Source organism: Tinamus guttatus, unplaced genomic scaffold, assembly GCF_059628265.1.
Source record: "Tinamus guttatus ecotype Peru unplaced genomic scaffold, ASM5962826v1 Tinamus_guttatus_pri_ptg000355l, whole genome shotgun sequence".
NCBI lineage: Eukaryota > Metazoa > Chordata > Aves > Tinamiformes > Tinamidae > Tinamus > Tinamus guttatus.
Genome location: NW_028288889.1, coordinates 1,965,039 through 1,990,381, shown reverse-complemented (window position 1 = coordinate 1,990,381; position 25,343 = coordinate 1,965,039). Strand labels below are relative to the sequence as shown.

Below are 25,343 nucleotides of genomic sequence, written 5' to 3'. Positions count from 1 at the left end.
AAACAATCACTGCACATAATTAGCTCCTCTACACTACCGGTCCAAACCTCTTTAGATGAAAATCCTAGCTTGCCAGATGGTGAGGAACAGCATGATGTCTCACCAACTGGGAAATCTGAGTTCAGGTTCACAGGCCGCTGTACAGAAATGGCTGTGTATGACGGAAAAGATATAGCAAGGCCCTAGGGCTAGGCAGTGAAGACTGCCAGGTTTTCTTAAATATGACACATAATTCTTGCCTTCCTCACAGTAAGGAGCCATAACAAAGTGTGGAATATTTTCCGGTAGGAGTCAAAAGAAAAGCCATCCAGTAAAAGAAGAAGTTAGTCTCTACTCAACTTGCAGAGTTGTTCAGTAGGAGACTATTGTATTGCTTATTCTTCTGTTTTCCCTTTCTTTGCTCTTGCTTCTCTCTCTTCCCTTCCCTCATTGTCACCTTTTGAGTCTACTTCTTTGGTACAGCTACAGAGGAATTACTACATGAAGAACTTATCCTAGGTGTATGGGGAAAAAAAAGAAAAAAAGAAGTAGAGAAAAAATCTCTACTGAATGTGAGAGCTCAACAGAAAATAATTTATTGCAAGGGATTTATTGCATTATTTTTTCATTTTCAATTGATGCATTATGCTTTTTTAAAGAAAGGAAAAAATGTTCTTAGAGCCATTTGGTTATCATGCAGCTGTTGCGAAACAGAGCCTCAGAGTGTTTGATGGAAGGCAGCTTTTTTTAAAATTTTGTTGAAAATCATTCTGTTTGTCCTGCACCCTTAAAGTCATGGCCAAAGCAGGATACTGAGCTTAAGATGTCTTAACCAGTTGCTGAAGCCAGAAATTAGAAAAGCTAAATTGGCAGCCTGAACTAGATTGAAGCTTTCTCTGAAAATCCTGCTACTAATATCAGAATTTTGGTAAGCTGCTTGTTATTTTTTAAGGCAGGTGGGAATAAAAATGCATTTTTAAGAAAGGAAAGTGGTGCCATCAGGCAGCAGTGGGGGCTGTGGCTCCCAAAGAGCAGGTGACCCAAAGGGGCAATCCCAACCCCAGGGGCCCCTCACCAAAAGGGCACAGTCCCGCAGGAATGCCCATGGCAGGACAGCCGGGGCTGGAGATGGGCTCCATCAATAGCCCCACATGTTGGGGCCACGTCCTTCATGGATTCCCAAGAGGAGTGCAATGATACAAGGCCAGAGTCAGGGCTAGAGGTCAGGATGCAATACGGGTCTGGGGTCTGTCCAAGAGACTCGGCTGGAGGCATCTGCCTATGGTGCCACTGGGGCAAGGACTGACAGCCTCAGGCTGAGCCAAAACAGGGTCCTAGACCATGGGTAGAGGTTGTGGTCCAGGCCAAGTCATGGCCTTAACAACTCAGAAATATAAAAGGTGATATAAAATCTCATTAAAGCACCTATACGCCCTCACTTAAACATAAATTTGTCCATAAAAAAAGAACAAAAGTACCTCCCCAAGTTGTTGCAAGTCCTTTAAGACAACATCAGAAAGGGACCCCATGAAGCTTTCTTTATATCAATAAGATTTTATAAATAAGTTCAGAAAAACACACAGCACAAAGAAATTCTGAAATTCTGCTGAAATTCTGAAGTACAGTCAGCTTGGTCCTGGCCTGTAGTACAAAGAAATTCTGAAATTCTGCTGTAATTCTGAAGTACAGTCAGCTTGGTCCTGGCCTGCGTGCCTATAGGCCCCCTGATTGGCATGATGACAGTGGGGCACCAAATCTGTCTTCGTAGGCCTAGACAGAACCACTTTTGTGCCATATGTCAAGTTATTATTGCACATTTCGTCCAATAATAATGAATTTTTTTCAGACAAGGCCAACCGCCAAACTTTATTTAATCGCAAGACTCCAAAACTTTCTAAAGCATTATGTTTTTCTAGCAGGCGGCAATGCTTCATCTATATTAAACACAGGGACAACATTTCTCTCACTTCCACATTTAATCCTTTATCTTTCCCTACTATTTTGTATTCTGTTACTGAGGATGGTTGTTCTCCAGCAAGCCTGTAAGGAAGAAGAATGTAAATTCCACAGCAGCAATAGCAGCAGCAAGTAAATTAAAACATGGAAAGTTTTATGAATTAAATATGAAATTGGATAATGCAATCAATTCTGTACTATGTACCTTATTTATTTTATTAAATTAATTTGACTCTAGCTCAGTTTCCAGGGTGGTAATGTTTTTGTAGCAAAGACACAGCAGGGCACTGTAATAGAAATGGAAAAAAAAGCTGGTGGTTTTGGAGCTGAGCAGAGCGCATTTTGGGATCTGGCAAAAGAGACTTCTTGAGATTTCAGGAAACACACATTTGGATATTTTGGCTACTTTGATAAGCAACATGATGGCTGATAGAGTTGACATTTAATCTGTGAGCACTGGGCTACAAAACTAACATCTCAGAGAAGAGGAGGAGCAATTCACACCTTTTCATGTCATGATTTCAGTCTTTCTGTAAACTAAGACATCACTGCAATGGGTACATAGCAGTCCTGTTTTGAAATTTCCATTTGATGCATTATCCCCAAGGGACAGTGTAACAGATGGCTATTCCACAGATGCACAGTCTTTCAACCCATATGCCTTTATCCCCAACTGCACTTAAGAAACCAGTAAGGAAAAGTGTAAAAAACCACTGTCAGTCCTACACCAGTGAGGAAAGTAAAGTTCTGCCCTTAGAATAGTGAAAAGTACCTCAAATTATTTTTATAAAATATTCTCCTCATTATATGCTCACTGGATGACTGAATGAACAAAAGTAACTTATACATTTCTGCTTTCTCAAAATTATCTTGCAACTGATATATATATATATATATATATATTTGTAAAGTGGTTCTGAATAGATATCTGTAACTTAGGAAGATTTGGATAAATGTATCCAAATATAGAAGCTTATATTATTTATGTTCAATTAAACAAGAAGTTTATTGAATGAAAAAATGATTTTTGTCCTACCTTTACAGCATAAAGTACATTAGTGACATAAAATCAATGCTTATTGCACAATTTGACAGAATTAAAAGTGGATGCATAAAACAAAAGTACTAGCTGTAAAGTGTTGGAAAAGCACTAGTAGAGCCTCACACTAGAACTAGCTCAGATTGTCTTGAAAATACATCTTGAAAGCTGTCTGAAAAAATCACAAACAAACAGCATTATTAGATGACAACATGTCACGATGGGGGAGATATGGGGGAGATAACTGAGCCATGAATGAATTATGTGGGATGGTGCTTCAGCTAATGCTTCTTATAACTTTTTTTTTTTTTTTTTTTTTTTTTTGTAGAATGGAGGGCATCTGTCTTGCTTGAATACTTAGTGTCATTCTATTTGTATTCATGATTCTTCTAAAAATGTCATCCCTAATTGCTTATTTGTATATCATTTATGTACTATCTTTTATAATCATTCATTAATATGTAATAGGAACATAATAATTGTTCAGCAAAAATACATTGTGTCCTACATTAGAGGATTCTTCCAAAATAACAGCCAAGTTTCTAATCAAGGAAGAACCCACCAGATCAGTGCTGAGAATACGGACTACTAGAATATGGAATATTATCAAACCGGAGATCCAAAGGCATCTGATCTTTTAGAAGATCTGCCCTTCAAAGGGAAAAAGGGAAGCTGCCAGCCAAAACAAGCACACACAGGCTGAGGAAAGCATCTGCATCCGGTGATAAAATGAGGAGCACATAGAAATTACTGAGGATTCTCAGCACAGTCAGAAGAGGATTCGACCAGGTCTCTGCATTTTGGCTGCTGTGCCACTCATAGTGAAAAGCATCAAAATTATCTGACACATACATACTCATGTCAGAAGAACTGAACTGCTTCTGTGTGTCTATCGATTCCACTATCCACACACCACTCTCCACACACCACTATTGATTCCATTCCATATAAAGGGTGTGACATCAAAGGACTTAAAGATACTTTTGGAATATGCATCTCAACTGTGGCATCAGGGCACAATCTTCAACTCACCCTATTTCAGGGCAAGAGCTAGATACACAGAATCCAATTCTTTATTGCCATAGGTCTAAAGGAATCTAAAGGATGTACATCTAAGGACAATGCTTTCTGAAGTGGATGATCAGACCACTATTACTGGGATGCCCTCTATTCTAGATCTACATGTATATTCTAGATGTCAGATCTTGGCTCTTCTAAACAACCTGAGAGTCATGATTAAAATCTGCTGACAAACCAATTTGTATTTTATTGATAATACAGAATTCCCAAGTAGTCACAGGTTATACAAAGTGTCACAGCCCTTGTATCAAAGGTTTATGATCGAAGGCACGCATTAGCATTACAATTCATATCTAGTATCAGTTACCATAACAACTTTTAAAAAGCATAAAAGATGTACAGAGTTTGTAGGACAATAAATCATCTTTTGTATTCTTTTCTTTTATCCTTTCTTTCATTTCAAAAAAGTTGGTCAACTAAGACTTCAAACTTGGATTGAAAGCTTAAAGAATATATAGGAAAGAGAAACAAATACTCCCTTAGAATAACCAGGAAAGTGGTAAGGTAGAAAGGAATCTAGGGAGTATTTCTATCCACAAATTGTGTTGAGTTTATCTGAAATGCTGTAATTCTGATACATCTTTGCAATGATGGGTGTATATGAAGATCCACCCTTGCAGCACTGAACAGGGAAGGTCTTCCCTACTGTCTTCAGGGGCAAGCACCTCAGGCAGTAGAAAGGTTGGCAGTGCCATAAGGGTAGGATTCTTTACATCCGACTAGAGCTGATTAACCTGTAATAGTCACTGAGTCTCTCTGTTTGTGGTATTTCTGGAGGATGAATCATTCATCCATCTGAAATACCTATTTTTGGATGGGATGAATCACCCTGTTGGGTGACATGGAGCATGAGGGGAGCCCAGATGTCTACTTAAACTAAGTGTTCAACAAGTAATGTAGCAAAAGCCAAAGACACCTATCAAACACCAAGCACTAAACAAGATATAATTAATATCCTTTGCTTTTGTAGCATCAAAACAGTAGAGACAGACAGGATGCATAAGCATTTTATAGAAGTATGCTAGCAATGTGACCGGCAAGGAGGCAAAACCACCTGTAGTTGTAAGACACTCAAGTGCTAAAGAGTCACAAGCACAGAACAAGGGATGGCAAATAAGCATCCTGCCGGATACAGGAGGATGATTGGCCAAGGCAAAATAAGAAAAGTGTGATGGACTGCCCCTTTTGAGAGAGGGGCACATACCAAAACAAACCATCAAGCACAGAGAGAAAAGATGAAGAAGAAAGAAGACAAGACTGCTAAGTATAAATAACTAATAGGTTTGTATACATAATGACAACGATTAATAATGTATGCTTAATAACCTTTAGCATGAAATGTGTTGTTCATGAATGAACTTAGAAAAGTTTAGTTTTAAAGTTTAAAACCAGTCTGATTTGTCATTCTTGTAAATGCTCACATTATCACAATCTCTAATTCTGTCATAAACATGTATATAAACCTATATACAAACATATACCTATACTTCAATACAGATAAATATTCAGCTGCAACAGTAATATGCATTACGCTAGATGACCAGCTCAACTGACTTCTAAGTAGCAAAGGTAATGCAATATGCATACTGGCTTATATTACTGAAAGATTTGACATTTTATTAAATATCAATATATCATTATAAGTATTCAAAACACTTTCAAATTCACAGTCTGAGGTATTCCATCTCCCATCACCTTGAAACTGTTACACAGTAAGAGCGATAATAATAATTCTTTAAAAGTTAGGGGCAAAGGCCAAATAAAAACTCTCAAACGGAATTTGAAAACTGTCAGGAAATTGGTCCAGACTACTAGACAGGGGAAAGCTGAATTATTAGAAATAAGGGAAATATAAAGCAAAATTTGGGCTTAACATTTGCAAAATCAACCTGTTAACTAGATCATAGATTGTGGAGTAGGCTCAAAGTAAATACTAAAACAGCTACCTTTTAAATCACAATAATGGTTAGATTAGACGGACTAAATAGAACTACATTCTACATGCCAAAACTGAATTTACCTTGATGTGATTTTGCAAATATTAAAAATATATTTTGAAATACATTACCAAATATAATTCCTAAAGCTAATTATATTTTTACAAGGCTGTATCTCCCGTTACGACATTTTCCAGTATATGCTATTGACTCTTTTCACCTATAGAAGCAGAGAAATGCTTGGATTCTTGTTAAACAGAATGGAGAAAATTATTATAAGGTCCTTCTCTTTGCAAACCTTATCTTACTCAAAGATGTAAGCAAATCTGGGGAAAACAGGTTATCTCCAAATAGATTCAGACCTAACTAGGTTTGGGGAAAAAAAAAAAAAAGAAGACAGAAGACATTCAAAAAGTCATAGGTAAAAGGTCATCTGTCAGAAATGGCTGAAAGTGTGCCTTTAAGTACAGCTTACTTATACCCATACTTATAAGTAAAATATGTTATATATGTAAATTTGAAATATTGAAATAAAATTTGAAGCATTGTTGTAATATACATCTTTTTTTTTTTTTTTACTTTTCAGAACCAAAACAAAAAACAAAACCATTTAAATTTTAGTATTTTGTTAAAATATTACTACTAGATTCTTGCAAAGCTTATTCATATTTATATGAAGCAACTTTGTCTCTTCTATGTTTTCATTCTGCTAGGAAACTCAGTTTTCCGTTCTAATCGAATTTCACTTGGAAACAGTTTTAAACATATGCATACCCACCCCTGTCACACTGTGCATTGCCAAATAATGTTTCAGTAGATCATATAGAAGCTGTAGCTATGTCAGCGCAAACCTCTTCTACACACCTGAGATGATAAATAAACCTCTGGAGAAGGTAGCCTATTCTTTTCTTTTGCAGTAAATGCTGAAGTGTATTAAACTTCTGAAGGGGATTTGGTTTAGGAAAATGCTAAGTGCCTCCTTTCACTATCAGATAAGATAAAGGTTTAGTATGATTCACATGCAATTTAAACAGTTTGACAAGAACAATGTATTACTGAACACTGAACTCTGCTGCCTTAAATAATATCTATCTGACTAAATAATATTTATATAACTAGTGACTAACATTTTGCATATTAATACCATGCTTCATCATTTTAGAAGATGTACTTTCTTAATTCCTACAGAATGCCCTAGGTAAACAAAGGTTTAGCAGATATGTAAATGGACACCCCCCTTTCTGAATACCTTACAGGCTACTTCACTCTGGAAAATACAACACTTGGGGAGTCCAGGACAGTCATACGAAAAGGGCAAATTAAACAGTTGTATAAATATTTGTAATGCAAAGTCTTGAGGTAAGTCCAAAAAGAATTGAATCTTCAGGGAGCATTTACTTAAAAGTGAGAACCATAAATAATATTTGAAAGTTAGTCTGTCAACTCTTTGAACCTTTAACGCTCAGTCTGAGTTCCTGATCCCAGGATGTGAGAGCTGCTGCTTCCATGAAGAAGAATGAAAGTGTTTTTTAAGGTACAGGGAGACAAATAATAGTTCCATTTCTTCCTGTGACAAGAAGACATGAAGTGTGACTAAAAAATTGGCCATGTTTCCACCTCAAAGATTCAATGCACCGAAAAAGATGGCTGGTGGATTCAGAATTCTGTTTCCTAATGAAAAATACAAATAACTTAAGTCATGTGACTTAAAAAGGAACCTACCCAGAAAACATTCATCACTGTTAATAACATACAGGAATAATACAGGAAAATCAAAGAGAGATTTTTGTTGCTGTTATTCCTGGGAAAGAATGAAGGAAAAAAAAGTTAATTGAAGGAGATGGAGTCACAGGAAATTAAGCAAACAAACAAACAAAGTTTGAGAAATTAACTTTCATTAATGAAAAACAGGCCTATAATTAAGTGCCTTCTTAGAAATTAAAATTTCAATGCATACCTTACCCTTGATATCTACCCTCCATTAATTATGAAAACGTATCCTTCAATATTCTTTCAAATGCTATTTTTGAGATTCAGGTAAGTATTCTCAGATAGTAGCACATCATGCTAGCTTAGTAGCGCATCAAGTTTTCCATTGCTATGCTGAAAACAGCATATATAAAATTTAGATGGATTGTTGACAATGATGCTTTTCTTGGGACAGCCTATTAAACTGCACTTGAAAGTGACCATTAGGAATCTAACAAACCCATCATAAAATTCAAGAGTGAAATCATTATATGCCTATTTAATGCAATATTAATGCTGAGCAAAGCTGCTAATTCAGTCATTGCCAAGTGTCAGTGCCACAGAGTTAGAGAATAGCCATTAGAAAGGCCAAAATGAAGTTGCCACCTTTATAGAAGGAAAAGAATGAAATATCTGCAGTACTTTTCTTACTTTGTCTTCTCTGCTGAGGCGGCCAAGAGTACAATACAACACTAGCTTTATGTTTCTGGTGATCTTAAAAGTTTTATACAAGCTAAGTTGAGAGAGAGCAGTTACTGAAACAGGAAAATATATATCTTCAGCATGAAACGTTACTTTCATGTAGGTTTTGCCATCTTTTATATATGAGGAAAATATGGCATGTCTTTCACACACTTTTTGATGGCTTTTGGTGTTTGCTTGTTTTCCCACAGTGAAATCTCTTGCACACATTTTCACAAACCTTTCAACACACCTTCTATGGCTCCACCAATTGAACTGCCTGTCTTTGTGCCGTTACTAAATATGCAGGGCTAAAGCGTTGATGCAACTGCCTACACATTACACAAGCCATGAATTCAAGTGGGATGTTTTTTTCAAGTTCTTTGAAGCATCTTGAAAGAGAGAAAGTATTATAGAAAAGCAAATTTGTTCCTATTGCAACCCTGTAAACAGAAATCTATAGTGTCTTCTGCTGCCAGCCAACAAAGGCTGCTGTGGCTGACATGAAATGCCGCTCAGAAGACTCATCTGGTGAGAGAAGCCTTTCAAATGCATCCAACGCTGCTCAGATGTTCAGAGCAAAGTGACCGTGAGCAGTCACACAGTGTATTTCAAAAAATAAAAACAGAACAGAGTTAGAATGAGTAAGACACTGAACAAGATTAGAGTGCACATGAAAGACATTCATATTTAATATTAAACAATTCCACAATCCCTACCCTCACACTGAGTAAGTGTGAAACATAGGGTAGGCCTAAATTAGGACTGAATATACAACAAAATATACAACAAAAAATCATAATCAAGCTGTGACAATTTATATTGTATTTTTTAGTAATGATAAACTTTTGAAAATGCAAGGACCTAATTAACCTAATAACAGCTATTATTAGCATTTTATTATTATTATTTTATGCAACTTGCTTAGAAATGTTGACACTAAAAATATGTTTGGTAATTATCCAAAACTTCACATGAATTTCAGTTTGCTGTTTCATGCTTTATTTTGTACCTATGATTAACTGAAACAACTGAAAATGTAATTTGCCAACCATTTCCATCTTCAGCTTGTGATACACAGAGGTGAATTACAACAAAGATTTCAGAAAGAACAAGCATTTGAGACATTTACTACGTTAAGGAGGTCTATTCCACACGCTACGTGCTATCCATTTTGCACTCTGTAAAACAGGTGTGGTCAAACATGAGTTTAGCCTTAAATTTGCAGAATGTTCCCCCTGCCAGCAGAGTCCTACTGCTGAGTGTGTTTTTCCAACTGTGGTTTTTTACCATATTAAACAGAAAAACTACTTCTTCATGTATGTATTTAGCAACTATATACCATAAGTAAGTATCAGACTAGCAGATGAGACATTTAAAGACGAAGAGAGAACAAGTTTCTGGCCGTGCATGGTTGCGTAAGAAAGATACGAAGCACTTTTTCTAAGGACTCTTCACCAGCCCTGGGCAGATGGTGCACGGCAAGGGCTGGAAAAGGCACGTTTGGGTGAGCTGGCTGGCGTCCCTGGTTCAGGAGATTGCGTGGTGCTCTGGGGTTGCAACATAACATCAGCAGGGAAAACCTGCTGGGGATGTAATCCTGACTTTACTGGACAACTTACTGGCAAAACTCCAAGTTACTCCCATGGAAAGAAGCTTTTTGTTTTTTGTTTGCTTGTTTGTTCCCCTGGTTATTACTACATTAGCTACTTTAGACACAGAATCAACACGTTCTTGCTTACAGGCTGACCTTTTTACTTACCTGTTTGTTTATTTATTTGAATCTGGTAATGATCCTATTGTAAATATTTCAGACCTCAGTGGAAGAAATAAATTGTTTTTAAGAAGTGGAATCCATCACTAGATCTATATAGAAGAGGTTTAGCTGTTCTCCATTATGTCAGCGTGGCAACGCTAATTCCCCTTGGCTTTAAAAGGATAATTTTTCAGTCATTTAACCTTCTCATAGCTGATTCATTTCAAAAGTTTCCTAGAGGAAAAATAATCGGTCTTGCTCAGGAATAAAGAGATTTGCCCTTGCCCTTCCTGCATTCCTGCATGAGAAAATTCTCTAAAATTTGCTCCATGTCATTAGTGCACTGTCATGGTGACTGCACTTAATGCTGGAGTTTAGTTGACACTTTTACTGAAATTTATACATGATAAGTATATGGTGAAAGACACAATATATTTTTGTATACTTTTTGTCCAGTTCCAAATTTTATGGAAAAGAAATCCTGAGTTTTTTTTTTTGGATGCAGATAAGACACAAAACCAATAACTATCAGTCATTAATGCTATGTATCAGTTATCCTGTAAGGAACTTAAATTAGTCCCCAGAAAGCTGGCAATATTCCATTTTTAAAGGCATAATTTATTTATTTTTTTATTTCAAAACCTATAAGCAGTATTCTTTCTTTCATTTGGAACTTTGATAGTTTTAGTCCCTTGAGAATATCATTTTAAAATACATGCATTTAAATGCAGATTGTGATTTTCTCTAGAGGGCTAGGAAGAAAGGCTTTAAAGTGGAGTTCTGGCAGAAGAATAAAGTTCATTTTTTATTCTCAAGATAACTGAATCTTTCCCAGATATTGCTGGTATCTGCTACTGTCTCTACTGTTACACAGTAGTGTTTCTCCTTACATTATACATTTTCCTTTTCAGAAAAAGCATCTATTCTGACATAAAAAGTCTCTGAAGAATAATCAAACCTCATTTTTTAATCAAGTGGATCAATGCTTTGTTTCACCCAAATCTGTTATAGTACTGATAGTTTTGTATTGCTGATGTTTGTCTCTATGGCAAGAAACTACCAAGAGCATAAGATTGCACTGATCAATAAAGGAAGAATCATATGCTATGGAAGGTAGTATATTATTAAATAGAGTAATGCAATTGCAAAAGGAATGCCACTTTTGTTACAAACACTTCACTTACATGTTTTCATTTTTTCACTTTTTTTTTACAGATGATAAGCTTTATTAGTGCTTTTATCACATAGGGTCAAGTCTTGATTATGAGGAGATGAAAAAATACCAAGTACTGGATTCTGTTAAAATGCTAATAATAACTACTAAGAGAAAATATAATTTTAACAACAAGAAAGGCAAAAATTCAGATTTGCAAAGCTAGAAGAGATTATACTCTTATCTCAGCTCTTTCTCAGCTTTCAAGTAAGACGTATATTATAACTGGACCTACCTGGAGGAAAGAGTGCTCAAGGAATATTTGTTCTTTGACTAGCAATTGTTTTATAACATATCACCTGTCCAGCTTATTTTGACTTTTCCGACTCTGTATAAATTATCACAGGAAAAGGTTCAAAAATCCAATTATTTTCTAATATTTTTCTAATCTTTTTTTTTTCCAAAATATTAATGCAAAAACTTATTGAATAAGTGGCCATGACCTCTTCCTGTGTAACCCTGGGGTTATATTAGATTTCTTCTGAGAACCCGAGAAGATATCCTCTTAAGAAACGTAGATTTATGCAACTAGGATAAAGCTAGCTGTAGAGGTTAAGTTCTGTTCCACAGGATTTGTCTCTCAGGCTATAATTTCAAAGACCCAGTGTGCCACTTTGGCCAGAGCTCTTTTTTGATGGATAAAACCCTAATCACTTGAGACATAGCAACAAGGGAAAAGTCAAGGTTATTGTGCTGTTCTAGTTCAGGTGGTGTGAGATTCCCTAAAACATCTGCAAGTCAGGAGAATGTGAAGGCTCAGCTGGTGATCAGTAATTTTTTTTTCTCTCTCTGTGAAGTTTGCAACTTTTTAGTGCATGCAAAAAATCTATTGCAATGTGATGAAGAACTGAGATTTCACACACTTAAGCATAAGTGATAAATTGAAATGACATAGTTCAGTTGCTATTGTAGTTTTTAATTTAAAGATAATTTATTTTTTTCTTCTTTTTCTTTGTTTAATATGAGACTTATTTTATACACCCATGTTTCCTAAAACTTCAAATCAAAACACAGACGTAGCATAAGGACTTCCATACATTTCATTTAAAGACAAATATAAATGATCAAGATGATATCTTGATTCTTTTCTTTTCTAAAGATGCAGTTTAAAAATGAAATGAAGGTACCATGGAAATGGAAGGTTTGCTATTATGTGAATAGTACTTTATTCTACTTAATGCTTTTTCTGAAAAAAACAATTTTGGATTTGGCATAAAGAATAATGTTAGAATGTTTCTTCAAATTAGTTTCCAGTTTGCTTAGGCATAGTGATGCTTTCCTATCATAACACAAGAAATATTTCTTTGGTACAACAAGCAAAGGATTTATAAATTTGTAACTATGTTTTTATTTGTGGCTATATATGGGTATGGATATATATACATATATATGTAAATATGTATATATATGTATATATATGAACTTCAGTTTATCATTTCAGTATCATCCCAAGGAACAATCAGAAAATTAAATGATGTTAAAAACAATGAGAACAATCTGGAAAACTGAATGTAAGATCAAATACTGAATGAAGACATCTGGGATAGCAAAGAGGCATCTCCCAGGCGCTAATTTTCCAAAAGAAATCCCCCTGTAGAGATCATAAGAATCTTTTACACAGAGAAAAGATACTCCCTCCAGCAATAAATAAGGGGATGTATGGACAGGCCACCCACCACATCATCTCTGCAAGAGGCAGACAGCATAAAGTCTACTGATACACCACAGTCCACTATTGCCCATACACACTGGAAAGAGGCAAAACATACATTCTAGCCACATTTCCAGGGATGACTAAGTATTTGACTAGGAAATATATATCTGTTTTATGGTGCAAAATTCTGCATCTGGTTCTTTCAGAGCAGTGCATGAACACGTGAATAATGCTTTCTTTTGAACACTTTGTTTTTGAAACATTTGAACCAGGCCAGATCTGAACTCAAATCCAATTTTCCTGCTAACATATGTTAAAAAGAATATCTGCAACAGAGAAATCCTCTGCAGGAGCATTCAGATCCCAGAGCTTTGATGGCCCATATAGGATAAATCAAGTCCTTCATAACTGAAAGATAAAGCCTCATGAACACACACTAATATTCAGCATACGCACATTTGAAAAAGAATAATAACAACTGAGCTTTTAATTAATACAGACACCTTGGAAATCTTTCTAGAATAGGAAAAGGATTTCAAGGACAGAATCTCGGCTCTGAGAACATAGCAGGCAAATGTCACAAACGTAAAAACTTCCAGTGCCCCATTAGGGAATAAGTTACTATTTTCCTGAGGCTCATAGGTTTGGTCTGTGCTCAGGAGATTGAAGAAAGTATCTCTGTACCTAGACAGCCCAGGTGTTTTTAGCTGAAGAATAGAAAAAAAGACAGATGACAGAACTTAAAGTTAGTGAACTTAAAGTTAGGCTTGTTTCTGACTATAAGATTACAGAATTTTATTTTTAATTTACATATTAAAATTCATTTCTGGGACAAGAACACATCCGATTATAAAAAAAACATACGTGGTTTTCATTGGTAGGTGTACAAAATGATATCAGTACTTCCAAATGCTCACCAGTATAAGGGAAGAATGAACTACAGATTTCCGTAATACATATTCTTCACTTCTGCTATTTGAAACTGTGTCCTCATGACATCAGAAAAACATCTATGAAATATTTACAAGAAAAGTCTCCCTGAAAATAGTTAATAGTAGATGTTATATAAAAAGAACGGAGAGAGTCCCCAGTGAGATTCAAAGCAAATAAAAGAAATTTCTTGCTACCTTGCATCATTCAGTGTAAGCATGAAGACTCTATTCCTCCTAAGCATTTCTTACCTTGTTTAATCCAAATAGTGGTGTCACTTAACAGTTAATTATTTTGGAATACTACCAAACTCCCGGCCTCAGTTCAAAGTACAATGGATATTTTGAAAATTGACATGAACAAAAAAATCACTCTATGTGACAAAATTTTTAATAGTTATAAATAAATTTAGGAAGAACAGAGTTATTTTCTTCATGACTACATTCACTAAATATAATTAAATCATATACTTCTTTCTGCATTTAATTAAGCAATGTTTTGAATGGTGACCTTATGCCTTTATTGATAGAAGTAAAATTGAGATAGCCTACAAAATTACTTTGAGAAAAAATAACAACTGAAAATATATAAAAGCTAACAGCATATCTGCCGATTTTGTGTAAATATGAAGCATCTTCAAAATCAGAAAACAATACAAATATGAGCGAGAACAGTATATTGCACCTTGAGGATACAGAGAACAGAGTGCAGCAACACCTGGAACCTTAGGGGGAACACATGTAACAACACACTACAGTGCCTGGCTATTTTGATACTATGAACTGGAAGAGCAACAAAGACATTTTGGTTTTAACATCTGTGTGGAGATCTATATTGGCAACATTCTGAAGAATAAATTTAAATAATGGCATATGTCTGTGACTGTGCCTCAAAAGAAAGAGAAGAGGGTACATCCTTTGGGTAGGCTGAAGAAGTAAAGAGCAATACTACAGAAATGTGCACAGGCAGGAGCAAAATGGATTGTCTTGGAGACTGAAAATATGCCCACATGACATAAATGTATTATAAGAGCAATATAAAGGGGACAGAGCAGGAGAGGGGAGAAGTTCACTTCTATGCACAAAAAGAAAATTAAACAAATTGGGCCTTGCACCACAGAAAAACTGGAAATTGCTAAAATCATGCAGAACGACACGTAAAGTAGCCACACGTTCCATCCAACAGGATAAAGGACTCATCTCCTTCCTAAGAGAAACCTCTTTCATCATGCTGTGTAAGGTCCTTACTGGAACATCTGAGCAGTACTTGTTCTGGAGCCACCTATACAAAATAGGCCTCCTATTTCCCATCTTTAAGAACTTTATTTTAAAATACTCATTTTAATTGACAGAGCCATTGTAAAAGCCTCTGATTCCCCTCTTTTTCCACTGTATTTCATCTGTTTCAGTCCTGGGCTTCCTCCAGCTTGCATTAAATATAGCATGTGTATGACCAAAATTCAATGTTGTATAAAATGTGAAATTTCACATCTATTATGGAGCAGTCTGTTACTTTGGCACCTAAATTATGCCAATCATGGGTTTTAATAATTAAATGAACTTAAACTTGAATTTTAATTTAGATAATAGGAAAATATGTGAATATGATCAGGTGCAATACAGAATGAGAAATATTAAACAGTGGCAATTTGGATTTTTCAGTCTTCCTTTTTTTTTGATGTGTATCTTTTGAGGGGTCAGGGAAAATTGAGATTCTGACTGGCTAAATTGGTGAAGGCTTGTAGCTCTTCAGTTTCCTCTCTTGGCCTCATTCCAAGTCAAAACCATATTCTACACATAATAATTCTCACAACTACTGACCAAAGTGTTTAATAAGCTCTGACAACAGGCAGTATTGCGTAAGTATTGCCTAACATGCATTAATCCAATGGCAATGATTGCAGAGGCCATTTACTGTTAAGAAATGCCATAGAATGACTCTTAAGAAATTACCATATAACTCATTTTTACCATCATAAAATATTGAAAGGATTGGTTTTGTTTTTTTGGATTGACACAGGACATATTTTCATTATTAACATTGCATGACTTCCACCAGCTGATACACAGAAACATTTACAGGAGATCTTTCATTTCCTCTTTCTCTCTTTTCCTTCTCTTTCTCTTTTTCTCTCTCTCTTCCTCTATCTTTCTGAATTTTGATCCATTATTGATCCATGATCCATGCTTGTAAAATGCAAATTACTAATCTTCTTCAAATTTCTAGCTTTGGTAGGAAAGAAATATAAGACCTTACTATTATGTTACCTTAACTAAAATCTTGGTTTCCTTCAATCCGTATTTCAAGGCTCATTTCACCTAGTATCTCACAAACATTTTAGTTATCAGTGATTAAGATTTCATAATGTTCCATGAATAAGGAACTAAAAACTGAAAGAAATAAACATATTCACTGGATTGTTAATGACATTTTAGCAAATCTTGGTAAGAATGACAGCATGAATCAAAATTCCCTATACTGTTAAACCATAGAAGAGTCAGCAAAGATTTTTTGTCCCTGATTTCTATTAAATTCAGTATTTTATGAGATGCTATTTAGAGAACATAATGGTATAAGTTCTGCAGAGTGGTTTATCAAATATAAGGTATTTCAAGCTGTAGCAAAGAAATATAATTCCTCCATGGAGGAAAAAAAAAAAAGCTGATGCAAAAGTATATAATAAGGTCAGGGTCCAGCAAATTAATATATATTTGAATCCAGAGCTGTTCGAACTAGTTAATTACAAATATTGCTGTGGATCTGACAGTTCACTGATCTATCCTAATATTTCATTTCAATTTCTTTTCCAGGGTTCAGAGCCTACCATTCTTTTTATGTGGTTGATAAATCCCTTTAAAATATTTGTTCTCCATAAATATTTGCAAAATATTTGGATGAATAATTCATTGTGTTTGGGGTTGGTACATGCATCCTGTTCCATGAATAGGATGAATGAAGGATTTTGAATATAAATATGGTAAATTAAAAATCACGCTTTTAAGTACACTACTAGATAAAATTATCTAGAATCTGTTAAACTTAGGATTGGATACAACCAAGATAAAACCCTAGACCTTCAGCTAGTTTATGAGTCTTCATGAGTATTATATCACACAGAAATAGATTCAACCAAGAGCTTTTAGCTCTCTATGCTGTGCTTAAAGAATATATAATACTTTGTATCTTGCTCACATTAATCTAAAAATGAATAATAAAAATAAGGAAAAGATTTCTGGCTATATTTTTAGGAATTCTTCAGGCAGATATGTATAGCAGAGAGAAAAAGTCCTGTCTGGCTTGATGATAGTCATTCTGTTTGAAAGATTAATGTTTATGTATTGGCTTAGAGAAGAATTTGGCTAAATACTCTATTTTCCAAAGAAATAAGGACAATCATAGAAGTTTTTTTATTCTCTATCTTGCAAAGGTAGTTAGTCAAGACAGTGGCTCTTTATGTTCTTCACGTATTATCAAAGGCTCCCCTTTAGCCGCTCCTGCAGTGAGGAACAGAAAAGCCACCATTCCAAATGTACGTCTCCTATAACATGTTCCAGCATATTTATTCCTCCAGGTTTATTTATCATTCGTCATAACACATAACGTCCCATCCATTTTATTCATCATAGACTTTTACAATTTCAAGCAGTGCATTCATACTATTTACTACTGGTAACTTCACGCTCCATATGCAAAGTCTTTTTTCAGACAGTAGATAATCTTACTTGTTTCATTTTTGCCAGTGGCCAGATGTAAATATAATGGAATGTCATTGATTGCATATTTGCATTATACATACGGTATTAACACACCTTCATTTATTCTTTATTATCCAAGAAAAAAAAAAAAAGAAGAAATGTCAGAGATCCAGAGCAAAATGAGGGTGCATTTAGAAGGTAGAGATGGTCACATTGCTGCAAAATGGCAGCAGAAGAAGCTGCTACACCAGCTAGAAAATTGGTGCATCCATAGTCCTCAGCAGGTTATTCCCAGCCTTCACTGTTAGTTTCCATCCACCCTTACTATTATCCTCACCTACACTAGTTTTATTAGTATAAGCAGAGATATGTGTATTTTTGCTAAAATCACCATCACCAAATCCTGCTCAACCATCTTCTCTTGATTTGGGTCTAAACTATGAAAAATAAGGATTGGGGGGAAAAGAGTCATCATTCTTCTATTGAACTCATGTGTCTTAAGCCTTTTCATATGCCTTGTTGGAGCAAGGGGATGCAAAAACTATTCCAAGAGTTCAGCAGAATGCTCCCTGGAAAGCACGAACCCTGCCTATCTACATTCCCCTGCAATTTTAACTTAACACAGTGCTGTTAAACACTGTTGTTAAGAATTGCTGTGTGCTGCTAAAGTCTTCCCACCTTTTGCCACAGAGGCTGTGGCATTTCAGCATGATATGAGATTCTTGCACTAGTTTATAGCTCATAAATGAAAGCTTCAACAGATGGCAAGATCATCACCATGATGATTTGCACTTTCAGGATATGTGGGATTCTGTGTTACGTGGCATAACATATGTGGCGTTCTCCTGTTATGTAAGTAATTCAGAGCTCCGAAAAGCTATCTATCCTTTCTCTCTGTGGCACTTGGGTCATCTGAGCCTCTCTTAGAGGAAGACAGAGGATGCAATGCAAGGTTATTTCTCACAGTTTGTAAATGTCTAGGTTAGAATATTGCCCTTATCAGAAGCCATGCACTTCACTTTACTGAGATGGTCATATTTTGGTTCACCTTAATATCTAATGAACTTTTCGCTCTTTCTGTTTTTGACTACTCATATTCCAACCCAATAATTATGGAGATAAATACTGGATCAGTTTAAGAAAATAACAGACTACACTCTGCCAGTTATTAACTGAATTTTCTCATTGAGAGCTAACAGTTAAACCATTTCTGTCTTATATTCAAAAGAGATTATGACTGTCTTTGAAGTGCAAATTAAAATAATCAGCAGAGTCAGCATATTCACTTATTTTGAATGTCATTCTAAAAGTCTGTTGAATTTTCTAGTCACAGCCTACAGGTCTGTGCCGCTGAAAGATGAAGTGGGTAAACACACAAGAATCTGCTTCAGATAAGAACTTGCAGTACAGAACTGCTTATATGGACAATCATAAGAACAGTAATGTTGACTAAAAGCAATTTATACATTTGAAGCTCGTAAACTTAGAACTTGTGTTAAACCAAAAGCCAGATAGTTCAACCAAATTTAATTTTGAGAACAAACACATTAAAAATGTATTTTAAAAATATATATCCAAATAAAAAGGGCTAGGATATGACTATATTGAACCAAAAATAAAAGTTTTATGACAAGATGCTTAACCTATCTGTGCCTCAAGTTTCCCAGCAAGATAGAAGGATGATAGCCTTTTTGCCCTTACACTGGATTGTGAAGCTTAACTCATAGAGATTTTTACCCAAAGTCCATTAAAACCAATAGAAATCTCTCATTGACTTTAATGAGCTTTTGCTCAGGTCTTTTACAAGTCAGTTGAACGAGTGTCATTGAATTCAAGCCCTAATTTTATAGAGCTTTCATATCCTCAACTTGGAGGCAGATGGAAACATAAAGTTGGAGTTATAGAGGTGTTATATTTACAAAACAAATCACCATAAAATAAAGTTGAGCATGTTGTTTAAACTCCAGCATGCGAATCACTGCATGTGTGTTCACCCAAGAATGCATATATCATCTATTTAGTAAGACTTGTTTCTCAGATATCATTAACTGACAGTTACATAATCATTTCAACTCTGATGGATGCCAACTCACACATTTAATCTGGATGAAGTACGGTTCATAATGACTTTTCCATTAAATTGGCCACAATGTCAGATAGATATTATAAATTGTCACTAAGTTTTAATGCTGGTATTAGCCTGTCTGTGTAAGCAAAGACAGTAACTGATCCAGCATTAAGCTTCCTAGGATATAGTTAACTCATTAAAATCTTTTAAGAGCTTGTAGCAACAGAGTGAGTTTCAGAATGAGATAATAAATAAATAATTTTTTTTGACAACCTATGATAATCACAGACTACTTAATCAATAATTCTGAGAGATTAAGATTTATCTTTGTGCTCATATATGGAACAAACAATATCACAAATTAAGTACTATTCAAAGATTGACATCTTTGATGATATTTTTGTCACTTCATTTAAGGGATTATTTTCAAAGAAGCCAACAAGCAGAAAGGAAATATAAAAGTTTTCCAAATCTTAGCTAAAACATTTTCATTTTTCCTTCACTTTAGTAAGATGTCTCTCTATACATTGATATTCCAATCTAAATCTTGTGAAAAACAATGCAAATAATACAAAGAGATACTAGAATTTATTATATAATATTTTTATGAAAAAAGTAAAGATAATCTGCCAAGAGGATACCTTTTAGAAACTCCTTTTTCTTCAAAGGTGCACCTAATTTAGATCCTGAATGATCACAGGGATTTTTCTTTACCAACTAACCCATTAGGCTGTTAACATGTTGTTATTCCTTGAGTGAAAAAAACGGTTCTAACATCTGTTCTCAATCTGTTCTTCCATAATTTCCTTTTATGCCCTATGTAACTCATTAATCTCACCTACAAAACACTATCTATACTAAGCTTTTCTATTATAACATTGCATGAGTTTTCGAAAATGGTAAATCTAAGATACTATAAAAACTACTATAAAAATACACTACTTATCCTGAATCTTTTGATCCAAGATTTCTTCCAAATTAAAACTCTGACACATACAATGTTTATCCTACTCTCTTAGGTGATCTATATTTTAACAAAATGTGAAAACTGATTCTGGTCTCACCATGACTCTCTGATACAGTCTTATGAGAAGAAAAGTGTTTAAATTAAGAAAAATATACTTCTGAAAGGCTTCAAGAGAGTGATTTTCAAATATTAACTTGCTTGTGCAGAAGTGATTTCCGGAGTGCAGCAGATAAAGGGGTATAAATGTGCCCCTGTAATCTAGAACTTAAATGCAGGTAAAACATTAAACCTGGAGTTCAGTATATCCCTCTAAATGCACTTTCCATTTTCTTCTACAGATGGAAATTTTTAACCTCAAGCTGGTTTCCAGCCCTATGATCTCTTCTGCTACCTTTTGTCTATACATAATTGCTGCTTTAATTGAATTTCTGGGGAAAAAAAAAAACTATTTACAGTTCATGTCTTCCTATAATGCATTTATCAAGACAACACAAAGGTCAGATTTTCCATAGAAAACTAAAGAATTTACTGTCAAAGTAGTCTCAGTAGCTCTCTAAAGGTACCACTTCTGTAAGAAAAATGACACATTATCTGATGCTTTTCAGCAGCTGATAAATAATGTAAGGTCAAATCCTCATGAAGGCAATATTGCAGCATTTATAAACATTGGTGAATTGAGTAAAACTTTGTGGGCGTTTAGATTTTCCCTGTTACGTTATCTTGTATGAAAGCTTCAAGCTGCCTATGCCTTGCATTAAGTTGTGTGTGAGGAGATGAAAATGTGAAAACACAATTTTTTTAATGGAACCAATACCTGACTGTGAAAGCTTCCTTATACTGTAAGTGTAGATCGCCAATATATTTGTAACTGAAGTAAGAGAAGAATTTTTAGTGATTTTTTGACTACACTTTATCTTGAGAACATAGAGAGTGACACAGAAAAGCCTAGCGCAGGGAAGAAAGAGATATTTTAGATAGACTGAACGAAATCTTGCAGGAAACGTGCTTTAAAATTACCTTACAGAAATCTTTGAAAGCAGCAACGGGGAAAAGAAAAAAAATAAAAACAGCTAGCAATAAAAGCACACAAAAAAGTGAAACAAATTAAAAGAGAGGCAAATGATCAGATAAGGTCAGACTTCTTCAAACTGGAAAGTAGGCCCTTTTTTGCATTTTTTCTTGAGAAAAAAATATTTCAAGTAAATAACTGAGACTAAACTACTAAAAGCCTGACAAATTCAGAAAAGCCTTGTTCTGTCTTTAATTAAGACAGTGGAACAACTTCTTTATGCACGGGTATGAAATTTATAACAGTGAAAAAATCTAGCTCTGACAACTTTCTCATGAAAATCAATAGAGTTTTATATTTTCAGAAAAAGAATACCTCTAGGCACACAGATCAAAAAACACCTTATAAATCCAATAAAATGATTTGCACTTCCACAAAGAGTGTGTTATAAGACATACACAGTAACAAACCCAACATCAGACTAAAACTAGAGTGCAGCATTTACTGTCCTTCTAACATTTTTACCAGCCAGGAAAGAGATCTTTTAGACTATATTTTGTCAATATTCAACATGAAGATGGTGGCACATAAAGAAAATTTCTATTTTATTTTTGAACAAAACGGATTTAAAACACACTTACTGTTGCCTGCAGACTAATTTAACAGTCAACACTTACTTAGCATAGTCGCAGTTTCCTACTTCTTTATCCCAGCCCTGGCACTAAAGCAAGACAGAGATCCCGGGAGGGAGCTGTTCACAACGGCACCAGCTGGCAGCAAATCCTAGGGGACCATCTGTCCTTCACAGAGCCCTGGCTCGCCCTCTGGCTACTCCTCCACTACATCCCTACAAATTTAAAACCTCCGCTGCTTCTCTCTCTATGTCGGGGAATTATTGAAAGGCGCTTTCACTCTTTTCACAATAGTAAAGCAAAGCCAATCTCAGCCGATCAAGATATAACTCTAAAAACTCTCACAAAAATAAACGCACAGTGGAGTCAGACTTGCTGTGTTAAGCAGAGAGACAGGCACTGCTTTTCTGTTACAAACGGTACACAGAGAACCGACTTACCGGGCCGAAAGCGTTGCTGTCAAAGCTGTGTCCATGGTGATCGCCTTCCACCCAAATATGACCATGTGGAACTTTCACATACTTCTTTTTATATCCAATCGTTCTAAAAAATATTTTTAAAAAATTTTTAGAAAGTTAACATGGATTATTTTGGAATATGCACTCCAGTCCATAGTTGTTAAATGACCTCACACTTAGTATTCTAAACTTGGATAGCACTAGTCAAATGAAAGTCCATAAAGATTCTGAATGAGCTAGTTGCATTATCAGAGCTGTTTACTACACTGTTTTGGCAAATAACGCAGCACAACAGGGAGCAAGAAATTTTTCAGTTAAATATAATTAAGGGTTTCTTATTTCTATTTCCGTAGTAACGATTCTTTGAACCATCAGATTTTATCTTAGGTAAAATCTGGTGGAAATATGTTGTAGCCACATATAGACACATCTTGTAAATACATTTGGGAATACTGTTTTCCTGGGTAGCATTAGCATACAGGCATTCATCAGAAATAATTTGGCATTTATGACTTGGCCTCAGATTCAGCATTAAGCATCACAGGAATGTAATGCTCATGACCTGGAGGTAGGATTTCTTTAGCTGTCACACCCTAAACAGGATAAACGTACAGGGGACCTCGAGGAGGACAAATGCTGCAAAAACTGGTATTGATGATTCACACCGAGTGGTCCTACTGAATCTGCCTCAACATGCCCTTACATTATAGAAATGACAAATTACAGGGCAGTCATAAACCTGAGATTCAGTGTATACAAAATTCCTGTATTTAGTTCCTGAGTATCTATCATTTCACAATTCCAGTCTGTCTTCTACCACACTTTTGCTTTCTTTCAATCAGGTTACTATTACTCTGCAAGCTTTCATGCATAGAGGTAATTTTAGCTTGTACATGGAATTACTACCATGAAGAAGTACTTACAGATAGATCTGTCTGTACACAGACAGAAAGATCTAAGATCTAAAATCTAAGATCTTTTGATCTAAGCTTATTGCCTTTAGCTGCTCTGCCCTTTTCATAATCTGGAAGACACACAACAGTTTTATTCCAGATTTTGGCACAAACTTTTGTATTAACTTTGGTTATCTATCAAAGGTTTTCTGCACTTTTAGAGTACAAAAATTTTGTACTCCTATTTTGATCAAAATATTTTTTTTTCTTTTTTTTTGTGAGGATACTATGAAGACAAGCTAGGAATAGATTGGAAAACATGAAATACAAGATATATGAGGATTCCTCAATATTATTATTTATTACATTATTATTTACTTTGCAAGTCAAAAAGCCAACCCATGTTTTTTCAAACAGTTCTGGAAGCAGCTGAATGGATGGAAGCAGCAGAATGATGTTCTAATGAGAGTTCTCCCTACACTTTCTTTAGAAGTAGACAAAACAATAAACTATTTTCAGAAGAAAAAAGACTCAGATTTTCATCTTTTTTGTAACAGTTTCATATTCTATAATATTCAAAGCTGAGTTGCTAAACCATTCCATATAAAAAAATGCAAAGTCATCCCAAGTTGGTAAACAAACACTTACTTAAACTGAAACCATTGATCTGTAATAATTTAATTGTGCTAAAAGAGTTTTTATTATTATGGAAATTCCTTTTAAAAAAATATTTTAAGAAATGTGACCTACAGTCTGTACAATAAAATTACTTATATTCTGAGGCTGCATAATGGTTTTTTTAATAATAAATATTTTTGTAAAGTACCATAATAAACCATGTTTTCCTAGAAACATATGCTTAAAAAATATATGGGTTTAGAGATCTTGGCCATCAATTCTGCTCTACCTGCTCAGATAGATACTCTGGAAATTATTAAATGATTATCTTCCATCACTGATAAAGACAAACAATAGCACAGAAATATTTAATTTTCTCTTCTATTCATCCCACTGAATACATACAGCACAGTAGATTGTGATATGGTTCTATACCTTTTTAGACTTCATGCACAAAACTGAATTCCACCCAGAAGAGTGAAAGGAATTTGAACACGCCTGCATAAAGTTAATTCTGCCAACATGCTTACATGCCTTTCATTATAAAAATAGGTAATGCTATTTCAGTTTCTATTTTCATGGTACCTTAGGGTTCACTAGCCACCTGAGAGCTGGTGCTCATTAGGTGAAGAAAACATTAGCAAGTAATGAACAAAGTAGACATTCTACAGTGTTTGCTCTCTGACTAGCTCAGTTAGAATATACCGTTTCTGGGGCTCTGAGACATTATCTTCTAAAAGCTTGTACTATGTTAAAATATAATGTTATAGCTCTTAGCTGAATACTACTGCTTCTTCAAGAAGTTACTGTGCTTCCAGAATAAATTCTCAAAATGACCCAAATTACCAGATAGTTTTGTATTTAAACTATTGACAAGAACCTCAGATATCATAAAAAAGCAGATCAGGCAGCAACTATTCATGCAATTCAGATTTTGGAGCATGGTCTTCCTTGACCGTAGAGGAAACATCAGCTACCATGCTTGCATCCATATGGTGATGTGTGCCTGTGGTTTACGAGGATATATAC

At 35.0% G+C, this 25,343-nt stretch overlaps 1 protein-coding gene across 2 annotated transcripts in view; it reads right to left on the bottom strand.

Moving 5' to 3' along the window:
• IMMP2L (inner mitochondrial membrane peptidase subunit 2) overlaps positions 1 to 25,343 on the bottom strand; it is a 436,842-nt gene that overhangs the window by 75,350 nt on the left and 336,149 nt on the right. The window contains exon 5 of one of the 2 annotated variants that reach the window (XM_088529926.1): positions 22,786 to 22,888. The exons of the other annotated variant lie outside the window; for it this stretch is intronic. Within the exon in view, the coding sequence (XP_088386052.1) occupies positions 22,786 to 22,888 (103 nt within the window). The remainder of the gene's footprint in view (positions 1 to 22,785; positions 22,889 to 25,343) is intronic. 2 annotated transcript variants of the gene reach the window in all.